The sequence below is a fragment of the Gigantopelta aegis genome, chromosome 4 (assembly GCF_016097555.1).
Source record: "Gigantopelta aegis isolate Gae_Host chromosome 4, Gae_host_genome, whole genome shotgun sequence".
Taxonomy (NCBI): Eukaryota; Metazoa; Mollusca; class Gastropoda; order Neomphalida; family Peltospiridae; genus Gigantopelta; species Gigantopelta aegis.
Window position 1 is genome coordinate 54,359,245 of NC_054702.1, and position 17,840 is coordinate 54,377,084.

At 35.4% G+C, this 17,840-nt stretch overlaps 1 protein-coding gene across 1 annotated transcript; it reads left to right on the forward strand.

The window, feature by feature from the left end:
• The first annotated feature begins 159 nt into the window (after positions 1-159).
• On the forward strand, positions 160-11,620 carry LOC121372120 (acetyl-CoA acetyltransferase, cytosolic-like). The gene is made up of 9 exons (XM_041498384.1): positions 160-260; positions 2,138-2,272; positions 3,921-4,102; positions 5,040-5,157; positions 7,573-7,716; positions 8,354-8,476; positions 8,979-9,133; positions 10,149-10,259; positions 10,883-11,620. Exons 1-9 carry the CDS (start codon positions 218-220, stop codon positions 11,051-11,053), a joined length of 1,182 nt encoding a protein of 393 aa, XP_041354318.1. The 5' UTR covers positions 160-217; the 3' UTR covers positions 11,054-11,620.
• The last annotated feature ends 6,220 nt before the right edge of the window (positions 11,621-17,840 follow it).

A 17,840-nucleotide genomic window follows, 5' to 3' on the forward strand; every position in this document is an offset into this window, starting at 1 on the left:
CATCTGGTGACTTTACTTAAAACACAATTATTATTATTATTTAGTAATTCCTTCATGCACAGCAGCTTGTGGTCACATCTGTAATTACAGATCCTATTCCACGTGCAAATCTAATATATAATGCATTTCAAACTAACCAATCAGCAGTCGGTTAGTTAATTTTCTCGCCTCCATTTACAAGTTCTTCCGAACAGGTTTGCGACTATTACAACTCAAAATGTGTGATGTGGTTATTGTATCTGCTGTCCGTACTCCTATTGGTAAGAACTAAAGAGATATTGATATATTGGTTGTTGTTTTAATATATTTATATTTATGTGTCATATTTATTTTAGACCGTAAGACAGAATTTGATGTCCAGTGTGTCGGGACTCGAAGATGCCACACCCTCGGCTCTAGCAGACGAATTTGTGTCTGTCATTTTGAGGGCTCATAATACAAATTTAATCCTTAGCAACAGCACTGGCATGCTCTTTTATATTCTTTAGTTGATATGCTGTTATGTGATTTTAAAAATTAGTTTTAATTACTATCATTTAATTTTTTATAATACATTTCATACTTCAGTCTTCAGTGTTGAATTAGTTGACATGGTCTGATAAAATGCTTTCTTTCAATTGGATAAGCTAGAATGAGGTGATCCCCTGCATTGGACAGTAAACCAGCTACTACTCTAGAAAGATTTCTTTTGAGTCATGTTAGTAAAACTATTTCTCAATCCATAATAGATTATAATTATTTCTATTTTAGGTCAAATAGGCTACCAGTATATAATCATTAAACAAATATATAATAATAATTTTCAAAAGTAGGCCTACTGGGTAATTAAAAATAAACAAACCAAAAAGTTACACAATATTTTACAAAAAGAAACATTATTTAATAATGATGTTCCAATTAATTGTGATTGTCATATACATATTATTGCTCAGTTAAACTATTTGATCAGTTCCATAATCAGTAGCTTGAGTCACTTCGAGTCCAGTTATGACATTAAACTTACATGTTGTTAACACACACCAACTCTACATGAAAAAACGTAATGCTCTAATGTGAAACAAACCTGTGCTGTACTTTCTTGTGGTGACGTATAGCAAAGTATGTGCCCACGTGACATGCTGGTACTGGTTAACAGCATGTAAGTTTAATGTCATGACTGGACTCGAGAATAATCAAACTAAAGCTCTGTGGCATCAGATTTAGGAAAATGATGTAGAGCGGAGCGGATAATTTTAACATGCCCATATACCACTAAGGTTTCGAGCATGTCTATCCCGGGTCCTGTCTCTGGATAGCCAGGGGCATGACTCGGGACAAGTTGAAAATGGGCAGTATTTTGAAAATAGCAATTAGTTCAAAAATTTAATAGAATTAAAAATAATAATAATAATTTACAAGCCAAAAATAAAAAGAATTGACTGCTCGGCCGAATATTTATATAATTTGGAGCATTTTAGAAGGACAGTCCAAAAATAAATAAGAGAAAGAAGAGAGGATCAGACTATTTAATAATATTTTAAAAAAAAAGCAATTTCGACATAAAAGTTTGAACAGCGGTCTAAACGTTTAAAGTCCGATCTATATGGTCCAGGCTGGGGGGTGGGGGGTGAGTTTAAGGTGGATGGAATTTGGACTACTAATTTAGTAGTTACATGTAGGTCAAGGGACCTAAAGCCAAAAGGAGCTGCTACATTCGACTCATGTCTGGATAAAATTTAAAATCAAAAAAATAATATTGGAGTGCTCGGCCAAAACGTTGTTAGGGTGATTTGAGCAATTTAGATGGGCTGCCAAAGTAAAGTGTGTCAGACTGTTTACAAAAAAAATAAACATAAAATTTTGAAACACGGCCAAAATATTCATATGGTATATTAGAAATTTGACATGATGCCCATGCCAAATTAGGCTTATATATACTTCATTATATTTACAAATCAAAATAAAATCATACATGTATGTGTAATCATATTTTTGAAATTATAACATTTATATGTAGATGGGGAAATATATTTGATGTCATATGTGTCACGGTTTTGTTGACAGATACTGCCAGATGGTTGATAAAAACGCAGCATGTCTGTTAATGTACCAGTAAACTACAATACTTTTTACTCTTTTTTGTTTTGTTTTGTTACAGGATGTTTAAATGGGACTTTGTCCAGTTTCTCAGCTCATGAACTTGGCACCATATGCATCAAAGAATCCCTGAACAGAGCATCTGTTAAACCAGAAGAGGTGTCGGAGGTTATTCTAGGGCAGGTCCTCACAGCAGGTAAGTTAGTGTTCAGAGTTCTATTTTATATGGTAGGTGTGCATGGTTAGTTAATGCCAACATTATTAAAGTAACTGTCACAATATAATTTTGATGTTGTACTCAAGTTTGCTGTCAAGGCATTTCATTATGATACATTTAGTTAAAAAGTAATTACAGTGAAACTTGACTAAACCGGACCATAACAAACCAGAATCGTGTCAAAACTGGTCAAGTCTTATGGTCCTGAACGTTTTAAATTCTAAAATGCAACCCCTCTAAACACCAGATCTTGTCTAAATGTTAGGTCCCCAGCGTGATCCAGTTTAGAGAGGTTTCAGTGTATATCCGGAAAGAAGTCAATTTTTTTATTGAATAACAGAATAACCTTTGAGTTTTCAAATAATCTTTAATGAATACTAAAATATAATATGTATTTTGAGAAGAAAACAACTTTTTATCATTTGTATTATGCTTGTGTAGCATTTTTTCAAATTTGTGATAACAGAATAGCTATAATAATATATATTTAGGTCCAGTTACTTCATGTTTTGCCATTGTGATGGTGAAATATATAGAAGTGGACACCGGACTTGTTTTGTTATTCATAACATCTGTTGCTGAAACACAATTGCATATTCTACTTAAGCTGCTGTTGTGGTTTTCGTTTGCATACATGTAGGGTGTTAAATAGCCTATTAAATACCTGGTTCATGTATGTAAACAATAATTATAATAGTTTGGAGTATTTGGTAATCAATAATTATTTTAGTGAATGCATGATTTGTAGAAGTACTGAAATTCAGGGCTCTGACATTGTGAGAATGATCGTTTCATTTGCACATTGCTAACACAAATCTAATTTTGCATAATCTATTTTCTGTTCACGTATTAAATTAGGACATCATTTATATGGACATTGATGGATTATGAAAAAAAGAATTGGGTTTACCTGAGTTTATTTTTGCACAACCTATAAAGTTATTCCAACTGGATAGATTAGCAAACTGTCTTTTACATGTGTACTGCATATCTTTGCCCGAAACGGACAGATCACATTGGATTGGTCACTCAGAGGTTTTAAAAATTTTCCCTGTCCCTCGCATAGTAACATTCTGTAAATAACTTTTGATCCACCTGTAACTTAACAATGTTAACTGAAATATTAGTACATGTATTTGTGTTACACAGTTACTGGATGTACATGTAAGAAATTATTTAACTCATGAATATATAGGAATAACAAGCCTCTCATCGCATCACTCACTCACTCAAATCTATTTTTTTATAACTTATTTTTATTTTGCGCATTAAATTTAGGACATCATTTATGGCAAACAGAAATGGGTTAATACCCGAATTTAGTTATGAAAATCCATAAGTGAGTGATGCCAATTTTTACTTCTCAGAGGCCTGCAGTTGCTTGCACTCACCAAAAGCTGGAAAGTGGTGAATGGTTACAACTTTGCTTATCTTCCTTCATTTACATGTAACTTTATTATTTGGTTTGATATTGCAGAAATTTGCTTGATGTTTAGATGTGTGGAACATCTCTCTTTATTTAAAAATTTTAACCTGAAATACTCAGGAAGACAATAGCTTTTTGCAAATGGAGAGGCCAATCAGACACCAGTATATTTTATTTATTTATTATTTTGTTACACTTCAGCACAAGGTCAGAATCCAGCTCGTCAGGCGAGTGTTAATGCAGGTATTCCGTACTCGGTGCCGTCATGTGGAATCAACATGTTGTGTGGGTCTGGTCTCCGGGCCATTGTTCTGGGATCACAAGCCATCAAGACGGGAGACTCCAGCATCATAGTGGCTGGAGGCCAAGAAAGTATGAGCAAAGTAAGGCTTTCACATCAGGGGATTTAACCTGGGCCGTATTTTATGAACCTATCTTAGTGCTGAGATTACCGTAAGCGTATAGATACCTTATGGTCTTAAGGTAATTCTAGTGCTAAGATCGCTTTGTAAAACGGGGCCCAGGACCATGTGTTATAACCCGATCTTAGCGCTAAGATCTTAAGTATATAACTACTGTATACACTACAGTGATGTTAGCACTAAGATCACTTCATAAAATGAGGAACAGCTTATTAAAAGAATACATTTAATCGCTTAAAGAAATTAATTTTTAATCAAATACCAAAATCACCACCAACTTATAATATACAAAAGGTTTTCACCCTACATTTTTTCTTGTTGCATATAATACTCCACTTGATTTTATTATTTAAAATGTGCATAATACATTACAGAAATATGGCATTAAAAATGAATCCACCTCCCATTCCAATTTAGTATATAGTTAATTTTGTATTTGTACTGAAATGAAGTCTTACTGTGTTAGATTAAATGACTTGAAAAATATTTTTTTATTTTTATTTTGTGTCTTAGTGGAACAACCAAAATCAAATGTTTTCAGTTCACATACATACAATTCTCATAGCTAAAGAAATTACTGGTTGGAATCAGTGTCGGATAATATTACAAAACTGTTATGGAACATTGTGATTTTGTTTGTCACTTGAATACAGTTAATGAATAAAATATAGTTTATAACACAAAATGGATCAGGTACAAGTTTACTAACTTACAGGGTCCTTTCCTAGGTATGCAACCCCTGCAATTAACAAAATGAATATAGTCCAAGGCAGAAACGTGCTGTGGAGAATTAAAAACTCCACTGCATTGCCGATTGCCGTGGGCAATTGCAGGGGTTGGGTATGTTACTACCAATTACTAAACATATTGTACATTGACATGATGTTTTGGTTTTCAGGCCCCACATTGTATACACATTAGAACAGGGACCAAATTTGGAGACTCTGCCTTGGTGGACTCGATGATGAAAGATGGACTTATAGATGCTTTCCACAGCTACCACATGGGAATTACTGGTATGTTGCTATAGTCATTTTAGCTCCATGAGGATTACTGGTATGTTGCTATAGTCATTATAGCTCCATGGGAATTACTGGTTTGTTGCTATAGTCATTATAGCTCCATGGGAATTACTGGTATGTTGCTATAGTCATTATAGCTCCATGGGAATTACTGGTTTGTTGCTATAGTCATTATAGCTCCATGGGAATTACTGGTTTGTTGCTATAGTCATTATAGCTCCATGGGAATTACTGGTTTGTTGCTATAGTCATTATAGCTCCATGGGAATTACTGGTATGTTGCTATAGTCATTATAGCTCCATGGGAATTACTGGTATGTTGCTATAGCCATTATAGTGTTGCTATAGTCACTATAGCTCCATGGGAATTACTGGTATGTTGCTATAGCCATTATAGTGTTGCTATAGTCACTATAGCTCCATGGGAATTACTGGTATGTTGCTATAGTCATTATAGCTCCATGGGAATTACTGGTATGTTGCTATAGCCATTATAGTGTTGCTATAGTCACTATAGCTCCATGGGAATTACTGGTATGTTGCTATAGCCATTATAGTGTTGCTATAGTCACTATAGCTCCATGGGAATTACTGGTGTGTTGCTATAGCCACTATAGCTCCATGGGGATTACTGGTATGTTGCTATAGCCACTATAGCTCCATGGGAATTACTGGTATATTACTGGTGTGTTGCTATAGCCACTATAGCTCCATGGGAATTACTGGTGTGTTGCTATAGCCACTATAGCTCCATGGGAATTACTGGCGTGTAGCTGTAGTCACTATAGCTCCATGGGAATTACTGGCGTGTAGCTGTAGTCACTATAGCTCCATGGGGATTACTGGCTTGTTGCTGTAGTCATTATAGCTCCATGGGAATTACTGGTGTGTTGCTGTAGTCATTATAGCTCCATGGGAATTACTGGTGTGTTGCTGTAGTCATTATAGCTCCATGGGAATTACTGGTGTGTTGCTGTAGTCATTATAGCTCCATGGGAATTACTGGTGTGTTGCTGTAGTCATTATAGCTCCATGGGAATTACTGGTATGTTGCTGTAGTGACTTTAGCTCCATGGGGATTACTGGCTTGTTGCTGTAGTCACTATAGCTCCATGGGAATTACCGGTGTGTTGCTATAGCCATTATAGCTCCATGGGAATTACTGGTGTGTTGCTATAGCCATTATAGCTCCATGGGAATTACTGGTGTGTTGCTATAGCCATTATAGCTCCATGGGAATTACTGGTTTGTTGCTATATTCATTATAGCTCCATGGGAATTACTGGTGTGTTGCTATATTCATTATAGCTCCATGGGAATTACTGGTGTGTTGCTATAGCCACTATAGCTCCATGGGAATTACTGGTGTGTTGCTATAGCCACTATAGCTCCATGGGAATTACTGGTGTGTTGCTATAGTCACTATAGCTCCATGGGGATTACTGGTGTGTTGCTATAGCCACTATAGCTCCATGGGGATTACTGGTGTGTTGCTATAGCCACTATAGCTCCATGGGGATTACTGGTGTGTTGCTATAGTCACTATAGCTCCATGGGGATTACTGGTGTGTTGCTATAGTCACTATAGCTCCATGGGAATTACTGGCATGTAGCTATAGTCACTATAGCTCCATGGGAATTACTGGCGTGTTGCTATAGTCACTATAGCTCCATGGGAATTACTGGTATGTTGCTATAGTCACTATAGCTCCATGGGAATTACTGGTATGTTGCTATAGTCATTATAGCTCCATGGGAATTACTGGTATGTTGCTATAGTCATTATAGCTCCATGGGAATTACTGGTATGTTGCTGTAGTCACTATAGCTCCATGGGAATTACTGGTATGTTGCTGTAGTCACTATAGCTCCATGGGAATTACTGGCGTGTTGCTATAGTCACTATAGCTCCATGGGAATTACTGGCGTGTTGCTATAGTCACTATAGCTCCATGGGAATTACTGGTATGTTGCTATAGTCACTATAGCTCCATGGGAATTACTGGTATGTTGCTATAGTCACTATAGCTCCATGGGAATTACTGGTATGTTGCTATAGTCATTATAGCTCCATGGGAATTACTGGTATGTTGCTGTAGTCATTATAGCTCCAATGATGAATACAATTTTAAGGTTATCACTACTCTTAATTTCAGTACTGAAATGTCTGAAGGTCATGCTGGTGTCTGTGAAAACACCATTTCTATAATATGTAAGCATTTAATTGTACAAGTTAGTCTCAGACTTAATTTAATACTAGCCTCAACATTATAGTGTTATGTCGTTTGGAAGACCTCCAAGATTCATGTGATTGTTGCTTCAAAATGCTGACTTCTGAGATTTCAGCCTATACATGTATGTCTTCAAAATGATACTATATCTGTATAAAAATGTTTGTTATCTTTTCAGCTGAGAATGTGGCCAAGAAGTGGGACATCAGTCGTAAGATGCAGGACGAGTTCGCTCTACTGTCTCAGCACAAGTGTGAGGCGGCCCAGAAGGCAGGACACTTCAGTAAGGAGATAATACCCGTCACAATCAAGTCAAAAACAGGTAAGAAAGGAAAGGAATATAAAATTTGTTTATCAACACAACAAAACATTTAAAACTACAGATATTCAGTGTCTAACAGATGGTAATTTTGACACTTGGTCCCGATTGTGATAGAGGAAACCCACTGTTACACATAGACTATAGTGGGTCATCTTATATATGCAATTTCTCACAGATGGGACAGCATATACCATGGCCTTTGATATACCAATCATATGGAGCACTGAATGGGATGAGGGTTGGGACTCAATGAAGCCAATATATATTAAGGTGAATGCTACACCACTGAACTATGTCCGACCCCAGATTTCAGACTGTATCACGTAAGTATAAAGTTAAATCAAAGTGTGATTTCATAACTTATTAGTCTTTTTCTTCTTTATTTAAAAAAAGGATAGTAAATGACCATGTTATTTATTGAGCAACTACTAGAAGAACACTGTACTTAAGTTAAAGCGTAAGTCTGTCAAGTAGTCTTAATAATCATTAGTATTACTTTATTGTGTGTATGGGGGGGGGGGGGTTTTTTTTATTTTTATTATTATCATTATTCTTATCTTGAAAACTGTTTAAAAAAATTATTTATAGCTTTTTTGTATTTTATATCTTTATATATTTTCTCTTTTTTTACATAAAGGGTCAGAACAGATTGATAAGGATGAGTTTCCCAGGGCTGGTTGTACTCTGCAGGGATTTGAGAAGCTGAGACCATGTTTCATCAAAAACGAGACTGGGACAGTCACTGCTGGAAACACTTCAGGTTAATGTTAATAGTGAAGAGTTAAATTTTCATACTTCATGGATGGATGGATGGGTGGGTTGGTTGGTGGATGGATGGATTTAGGGTGGGTGGATTGGTTGAGTGAGCGGATGGGTTGGCTTTTTATGCGAGTGGGTTGGGTTGGGTTGGGTTTTGATTGATGAATGATTGGGTGGATTGTGGGTGGTAAAGGGATGGGTTGGGTCTGTGTAGGTGAGTGAATGGATGGATGGATGAATTTGGATTGATGGATGGGTGTGTAATGGGTATTTGGGTGGATGAACGGATGTTGTTGTAGAATTTGGATTTTTTTTTTTTTTTAAATGGTTGAGTGCATATGTGAATTCATGGATGGAATTTAAGCTGGCTGATTGTATGGATAGGTGGACACATGCAATTTCTGTTTTCCCTTTACTTATTAATATATTGTAAACTGTAAAACCTAACGCATTTTTCAAATCACAAGTTTGTAATAGACTTCATATATTTGTTTTGTTTGCAGGAATTAATGATGGTGCTGCAACCTGTGTTTTAATGAGTTCCGAAGAAGCAAAGAAAAGAAACTTAAAACCATTAGCAAGAGTAGTTGCCTGGGGTCAGGCTGGCGTCGACCCTGCTGTTATGGGAACGGGTCCGATTCCAGCCATACGTAAAGCTGTGAGTGTCAATGTAGATAAAATAACATGTTTAAAAAATCTTGCATGTTGTGTTTGTATCAGTAGTCTTCATAATCTACTGTTTACACCGTCATATAATTTATTATTATTCTTTTCAGTCACAGATGACCATTGATCACAGTCAAAGAATGTTATCAAGCTGTATTATTGTTTTGTTAGTGGGGCACTATGTAGTTCAGTCAGTAGAGAGCTTGCCTAAGGCACTTGGGTCATAGAATCAAACCTTGTCAGACCCAATGGGGTGTTTTTTTCCAGGTTTTTTCCATGTCCCAGATACTTCGCCACAACTGGTATATCGAATACCAAATCTTCTCTAAGGGAAGTGTATATAAACAATTTCTTGCTGCTTTTTGGAAATCTCTTCCTGCCTTCAAGAAATTGCGCAATACTTTCCTTTTTTGACTTAATCCTACAGGATATTCAAACTTCAATGGCACCAACATTGTCCCTGCCCATTACCAACCTCAGTTGGGCTGCTAGTGATCTCTTGCACTTGCCAGCTCAGGCAGTTCCTTCTCCCATCCACCCCATCCCTTTCCTGTACAGAGGATCCGACCAAGGCCAGCACCTGCACCCATGGCGGGCGTGCACTACAGCAGCTTGTTCTGAATGTGCACATAAAACCCTATGATCTGATCTGCTTTTGGGATTATCTCTCACTATCAAGATAAACTTTTAAATAACAATATTTTAGGTATTTACATGTGTAGGTGCAGGAATTTTAGCTGGGGTGTCCAGACTGATGAGCAAAGTTTAGAGGTGGGGGGCAAGAGTCGTGCTTCCCTGGAAAATATATTGAAAAAAAAGACAACATTTTCTTGAATGGGAGGAGGTTTGACCCTCGACCCCCCTGCATTTAGTTCTGAAATGTGCTGAGGGGTTGTTAAAAATATTGATTTCCTTGCTGCGTTAGTTAAAGAATGTTATCACAGTTAATACTGGATATTTATTTTGGTTGTATTAGTTTGTTATATAATCTTGTTTACTATTTACAGTTAAATAACGCAGGCTGGTCTGTGGGTGATGTGGATTTATTTGAGCTGAATGAAGCTTTTGCAGCCCAGTCGGCAGCCGTAATCAAAGATCTGGGACTCAATCCAGAAAAGGTTATTTCCCTTTATAATTGTTTACGTCATGATTTGGACTCCTTAACTACACTGCTAACTATATTTCTGGTACACTTTGAGAAAATTAAATTGTATTACGGTAGTACTAATAAATGCTCCTAATTTCATAGCACATACATAATATTTAGTATTGTATATTTTTGTTAACACCAAAACAGATACTGGAAAAATCTGTGACAATATTTTTAATTTGTTAAATCATGATGTTAACTGGAAGATGGGGCGGGACCTAGCCCAGTGGCACAGCGCTCGCTTGATGTGTGGTCAGTGTGGGATCGATCCCCGTCGGTAGGCCCATTGGGCTATTTCTCGTTCCAGCCCGTGCACCATAACTGGTATATCAAAGGCCGTGGTATGTACTACCCTGTGGGATGGTGCATATAAAAGATCCCTTGCTGTAGCCTGTGAAGTGACGACAGCGGGTTTCCTCTCTCAATACATGTGTGGTCCTTAACCATATGTCTGACGCCATATAACCATAAATAAAATGTGTTGAGTGCGTTGTTAAATAAAACAAGATGGTCCAGAAATAGGCATTACATTTTAAAATGCTTTGCACCTAAAATACAGTTCTCAAGTTATGTGCAATTTTTGTTTTTTAGGTCAATGTAAATGGAGGAGCAATCGCTTTAGGTCATCCCATTGGAGCATCAGGAGCCCGCATCTTTGTCACTCTACTGCATGCACTGGAGAGAACTGGAGGGGAAAAGGGAGTTGCTGCCCTTTGCGTTGGTGGTGGAATGGGAATTGCAGTGTGTGTACAAAGGGATTAATTGCTGCTTCTTTTTTTTCTTTTTTAGCAAAAACATAAAAGAACAAACCCATCAAAACCATCTTTAGTGTACCATTGTATCATTGCTTGATTATGAATTGTAATGGTTGTAATTTTTGTGTATGAATTCCATTGGATGTTGGTCTTTAATGCTTTGTGTTGAATTGCGATGGTTGTAATTTCTATATTTGAATTCCATTGGATGTTGATCTTCAGAAGAATTGTGGGGTTTTTTTTCCTTCTAGTACCAATTGGTCTCCCTTTTGGTTTTGATAAACTATTTAGGAGCTCTTCAGTTGTCTTAATATGCTAGTAACGTGGTTAATTCCGATAGACAGCATTTTATCAAATAATCATGAACAAAAATAATTTAAAATTATTTATTTAATCATTTACTTTTAATATCAGTATTAAAATTTTGCATATATTTTTCGATAATATAATTCCAAACTTTAAAATAGTTTTTTCCCCTTTTTTAACATTTAATATATTGACCATCACGTCATTTTGAATGTACAGTACTATTTCACCATTTTTATAGGAGAACAATTAAATCTTTATTACAAAAGAATTCTTTGTTATTATTTTCCTAAATGTATAAATGTTATTATTATGGATGAATAATTCTATAATTACAAGCCTTGTAGAGTGAACAAATTATATCAGTTTTGTTATTTGTTTTGGGATCGATCCCCATTGGGCTATTTCTCGTTCCAGCCAGTGCACCAGGATTGGTATGTCAAAGATATGTGCTATCCTGTAAATCTGTTGCTACTAATGGAAAAACTTTGTTTAATTGTTGGTCTTGTAAACAATTTAGGAATGAGTTTGTAGTCACTTTTAAAGATGAAAACTCATAAATTGTGTGTAAATTTTGGTGTATTAATAAAAATTATGTACTAGGACCTACCAGTAACCCTTTATTATGGTCAGTACATCAAGATGCTTGCTCCATTGTAATTTTATACTGAATCAATCTATATCCCCAACAGCTGGTACAACAAATGCTGTGGTATATAGTCCTTTCTGGAAAAGTGCATATAAAAGATCCCTTGCTGCTTTGTCAGTAGGAGTAACCCATGTGGCAGCAGCCAATTTCCCCCCCCAAGTCTCGACCATGACTTGAATAGCCTTGGTTTAAAATGTGTGGCAATATCATTAAACAGACATACTCTTTCTTGTCCTGTCCTTTCATTATATATTCAGACCAATTTTGAAGCGACCCCCCCCCACCCCAAAAAAAAAAATGTAATCAAAACAAGCATTCAGAGTACTGCTAAGTTCAAGGGCCATAACTCTGTTACAAATAGGTAAATCACCATGAAAGTCAAACTTGATCTGTTACCATCTGTAACAGTACATGGTAAAGCTATGGACAGACCGACAGGATTGAGATGATACCTTAGTCCCCTCCAGTTGGTCCGGCAGAGGACTTATAAAAATTAACAATTATTTTTATAAGGATAAGCTGGAATGTATATCAGACTTGCATTGTAATTTAAAAAAACAAACCAAAAAAACCAGTGGTATTTTTATTGGTACGATTTAAGTTACGTGATAAGACAAGTTTTGGAATATTAAAAAGACTTCTGTTATGGAATAGAACATTACACACACAAAAAAACAAGTCGCGTTAAGTACATATATTTCAACTGGTAATTGTTACTGTAACATTTATGGGTGTTTTTTTCACAAAGTGTTAGTGAAAGAAGAACTCTAACAAAAGTAGATTTCGTAAAGCAATACCAACAACAAATCTGGGACTCCGGATTTATTAGCATCATCTCTCTGTTCTACAAGTAATCGTAAACAAACTGAAGCTTACTGAACACAATCAAAGACTAAAACAAAACGAGGAAATCAGTATTAACATGCACGTAGTGTACTAGTAGAGCTTAAGTCAGGTCCTTACATGTCATGTGGCAAGCATAAATGGGAAAACAAATCAAGAGAAAGGCAGATGAAGAAAAACACGGCTACAGTCATTGAATTAGTTAGACCTGCGTTAAACATCTAATAATTGGGTGATTAAAACAACGTGCTGGGGTGCCACTAAACCTTCATTTTCCTTCAGGTAGATTGTTTCCATTAATATAATGTCTTCATTAATATTCTTTTACCTTGATTACTAAAACCAAGTATCGGTTAAGTAACAACACTTTTTAATATCAATTCATATGCACGTACATGTACCTTTATTGGACACCCAATGGCTTATTCTTTAATTTCTGATGTGATGCTGTGAATAATTTATTCACTAATCATGTATGTATGTCATACTTTCAGGGAACAAAGGGAAAATAAATGATTGCAGTTTTATCTAGCATATACAACAAAGCAACTTGTTTTCAAACACTTCCAAGCCATATCATTCATAAGACTATATAATCACAATCTAAAAACCAGACAAAAACAAAACAAGGATTTGTACAACAAAGCTTTCAAAGACTATTTGGAGTTCTACATTGAATGTGAATTACAATAAAAAATATGTAAAAACATTTGAGCTGAATAATTTAAGAACACTTTTAGTACATGACTATTATACATGACTGTTTTGCATGACTCTTCTGAGTGCGGTAAAGTTCCGAGCGTTGATAATCTTTACAAATATGACATTAGTACTCTGTGAAATTCAGGCACGTTAGTGTGACATATTGAGCAGTTTACAACACTGATATAATATCACAATAAAATGTGTAATGTCATTACAAAAAATACAGGTCTTCCCAAGAGATTTAGTCACAGCAGGATAACATGTAATAACAATTATGTAAATAATAACTAGACCATTCTGCCAAATTGTGGTGAATGCTGTATTTTGTTAACCAATACTTTGTAAATCAATAGAAGGCATCTAACATAATGCATATTTTATTAAGTTTTGGCATTATATTTATTTTATTAGGGTTTTTTTTTTAAATCTTGTTTAATATTCTAGAACTAATCAACTAAAATATATGGAAAGTCAAATGTATTATTGAAAATCATTAGACTGCCAATAATATTTCTAAGCAAATCTATTTATTCAATATAAAACATGGTTTAACAAGTACATGTACATATACAGCGAAACCCCTCTAAACCGGACACCCTTGGGACCAAGACAAATGTCTACTTGCAAGAGGGATCCAGTTTAAAAAGGGACTGTAAAACATCTGGTTTTGAGGGAATTCCAGTTTACAGAGGGTCTGGTCTTATAGGTTTCACTGTATCCTCAAAAAAAAGAAAACAAACAAAAACTAAGATAAATCTCCATTCTGTTGAATTAACCAGTCATATATTTGAAAGATATGTCAGGTAACAAATTGAATTTTAAATCAAAGGCCAGGTACTGGATATTTCTTGAAAGGGGGCACTGGGTTTATCAATGGAATTTAAAATTAAGAAATAATCAAAGACATGGACTAAACTATTTCTGATGACATTTGGAACAGCACATCAAAAACTTATTATAGATGGTATTATTACCCTTAAGTCCAGCCAAGTATTATTCTTGCATTTATAAAAATTTCAAAATATATTGTTTTCTTAAACGAGGTGAGATTTGTATTCTTTGCAACAGGAATATCAACAACTGTAATAAACTAACAACATAAATTAATATATTATAATAATATTAACGAGCACAAATATTTGACAAATAAATACAAAACAAAACAGTTGTGTGAATGCACTTTAAAACTGATGCAAATCAATGCCTCTTTTTGTCTTTAGGACATAACAGTCTTAAGAATTTCTCAGTCAACAAAATTTACACCTGGTTTTTTTAATACATGCAATACATGTACAAACAGCAGTAATTAACAACAAGAGAAGGCACAACAAACCTGTTATTAAGAACATTAACAGTATATCTACCATAAATCATCAAATGTTCATACAGGACCAATATTCATAAATTATCAACTTTCTATTATATTCAAAAATGTTCTTAAGATGATTTTCTATTATGGTTAAATTAAAAAAAGAAGTAATTACCCTTATAAATGTAATGAACTGTAAATTAGTGAACCCTGAAAAAAAAACTTGCAGCTGAGACAAAGAATATATTAGGATGGACCCATTGTTTAGTTTGCAAATTACTTGTCATTCCCCCCCCCCCACCCCCCCAAAAAAAAAAACCAAGCCCCAACCCACCCACCCCCCAAAAACCAATAAACAAACCCAAAACATTATAGGCCTGATATTTATCGGAGGATTTATGGTATTTATGTAAACTTTTCAAATGTAAATGAGCAATATGGTCTTAGGTAATCATATGGAATGTATTTGTATGCAAATATAAATGCAATGGCTGCATAAGACGATTCATTAAAAAACATAAAAGCAAAGATGGTTACTGATATGAGTGGTTGCAAAACAAGGCGTCACGCATTGCATGCAACGTTTACTACTCTCATTTCCGACGTCTATTTTCGCCACAGTTGCTCAGACTCCAGTTCATATTTGCTTGGTTCTTGTCTGAATGTATAGCTCGGCTTCTATGGGTTAATTTCTTCAGGAAAATTTTGAGTTTCCCACGAATACAGTGTCCATTACTGCTCATTGTCTTTGTTTTTAAAATATATTTTGTTTTGATTCATGTGCACAGTAGACCCAGTGATTTTCCTGACGGAATTCCCACTGTGAAACGGAATTTACATTTGGAAACGGAATTACGATTTTCGGCGAAGTTAAAAAAATTAATACTATTTTACTATTGCCATACACTGTAAAACTGACAATTGACCCGTGCGCAGTACTACTGGCAAACGCTAGACTGGATTATGCGTTTCACGGTAAACCAAATGGTCACATTGGGAACCAATCAAATACCTCTCGAACGTTAGCGAAATGTTTGCTGGCTGAACTTGGGGCTGGTTTACTGCTTAGTCTGTTGCGCCTGCGCAGATGGGACAGTTCTTTTTCCAGGAGTAAATTTAGCCAGCGGTTTGTCACTAACGCTTGTCTTGGAAGACAGATTTTTACGCTACACATTAAACCGAATGACCATTTATGGAACCACCAGTCAAAATATGTTTGCAAACGTTTAGCAAAAAAAACCCTGGCTGGCTGAACGTTGCAATGAAACTTTATTTCTGCTGTGTCACACGCACACTTCAATTTGCAGATGACGTTAGACTGTCAAAGAGATGATAAAATAAATGTTTATGTTTTGTGAACCCTAAGCCTCGTTGAATAAAGCAGTGCACTTAACTGTTGGACAATCATGCTTTATGTAGTTATTAGCATTGTAGCCTTTGCTCCTGGTGTGATTTTCGCTACTAATATGTAGGCTTACTTTGATTTAATGAGGAATAGCGACGCATGTCGACACCAGTCACTGAGTCAATTTTCAGACCCTTTAATTTGTCACAACTTATGTTAGTTCAATTGTTAATTACATATTGTAGTCTGAAACGGAAATTACAAAAACATGAAACAAAAAATCTCTGCTTTTTTTTAAAACGGAAAACCACTGAATCATACTTGTTCTATTCTTGGGCCAACAATTTCACCAACTATATACATTACAAGTGTACCACATTGCACACTTCTGTGGTAACAGACTCCGGCCTTTTCACTGGATTTCTCAAAATTATAAATAACCCATTTATAACACAACCAGTTAAAATTTTATTAATTTTGTAATATATACATGTAATATATTAACATGAATACATAGGAATGCTTTTTAAGGGGTTTAAATAAGGAATGTTTTATTTTTAACATGAAATAAATAAATAAATATTACAGTATGACTTCTTTGAATGTTATGTATTTAAAGCAAAACCATATAATTAAAATAATTAAACAAAAAAGGTACTTTAACATGTGCTGCAAGGTGGTTACAATACAACAGTCACATACATAATTGTAAGAAGATTATATAATTTGTAATATACATTGGTCATTAAAAAAATGGGTTTTTTTAAATAGTGAGACAAAATGGGACGGTTTGCAAAACAGCAAAGCACTTAGTGAAACAGAACTATTTAAAATAACTCTAGACTAGTCAAAACTGTATACACAAATAATGCATTATCAGACAACCTACTGACTGGTTCATATTTCAAATCAGACGTGGATTTTATATCACCTCATAGAATACACATAACATGGCCCAACATTACTGTAATACATTAGATTGATGGGTGAAAAAGAGTGACTAATCCAGTGATATCAGACGACGCATGGACAGGTATATCGTGACTAATCCGGTGATATCAGACTTGACACATGGACAGGTGTATCGTGACTAATCAGTGATATCAGACTTGACGCATGGACAGGTATATCGTGACTAATCCGGTGATATCAGACGACGCATGGACAGGTATATCATGACTAATCAGTGATATCAGACGACGCATGGACAGGTATATCATGACTAATCAGTGATATCAGACTTGACACATGGACAGGTGTATCGTCAAATGCTGCTCTCTCCCTCTCTTCTATAACCCACCTACAACCCAGTGGCTTTTTTTTTAGAACCGGTAGTTTGTATAGTCTCTAGAAAAACAATTCTAGCAATTAATTTCTTTTTCTTCAGGGAGAACCATTTGACCATGTCCCTCCAACATTAATTACAGAGTGTGAATAATGGATGACATCAAGCGCATTTGTGCAAGACAAAGTGTTAAACACAACACAAACAAATATCACAAAATAAAACACTACAACCTACACCATACACAATATGTTTAAATATACCGGTAAACAATAACCATTATTAAATAACTTAATTACAGTTGGTACCTTGATACTGACATTTCAACCAGAATGTTTTCCACTGTTCATTT

Excerpts from the sequence above, each read along its gene's own strand:
- LOC121372120 (XM_041498384.1), top strand. The coding sequence starts at position 218 with ATGTGTGATGTGGTTATTGTATCTGCTGTCCGTACTCCTATTG. Across the intron at positions 4,103-5,039 it reads GCCAAGAAAGTATGAGCAAA|GCCCCACATTGTATACACAT; the intron begins GTAAGGCTTTCA and ends TTTGGTTTTCAG. Across the intron at positions 5,158-7,572 it reads CTACCACATGGGAATTACTG|CTGAGAATGTGGCCAAGAAG; the intron begins GTATGTTGCTAT and ends TTATCTTTTCAG.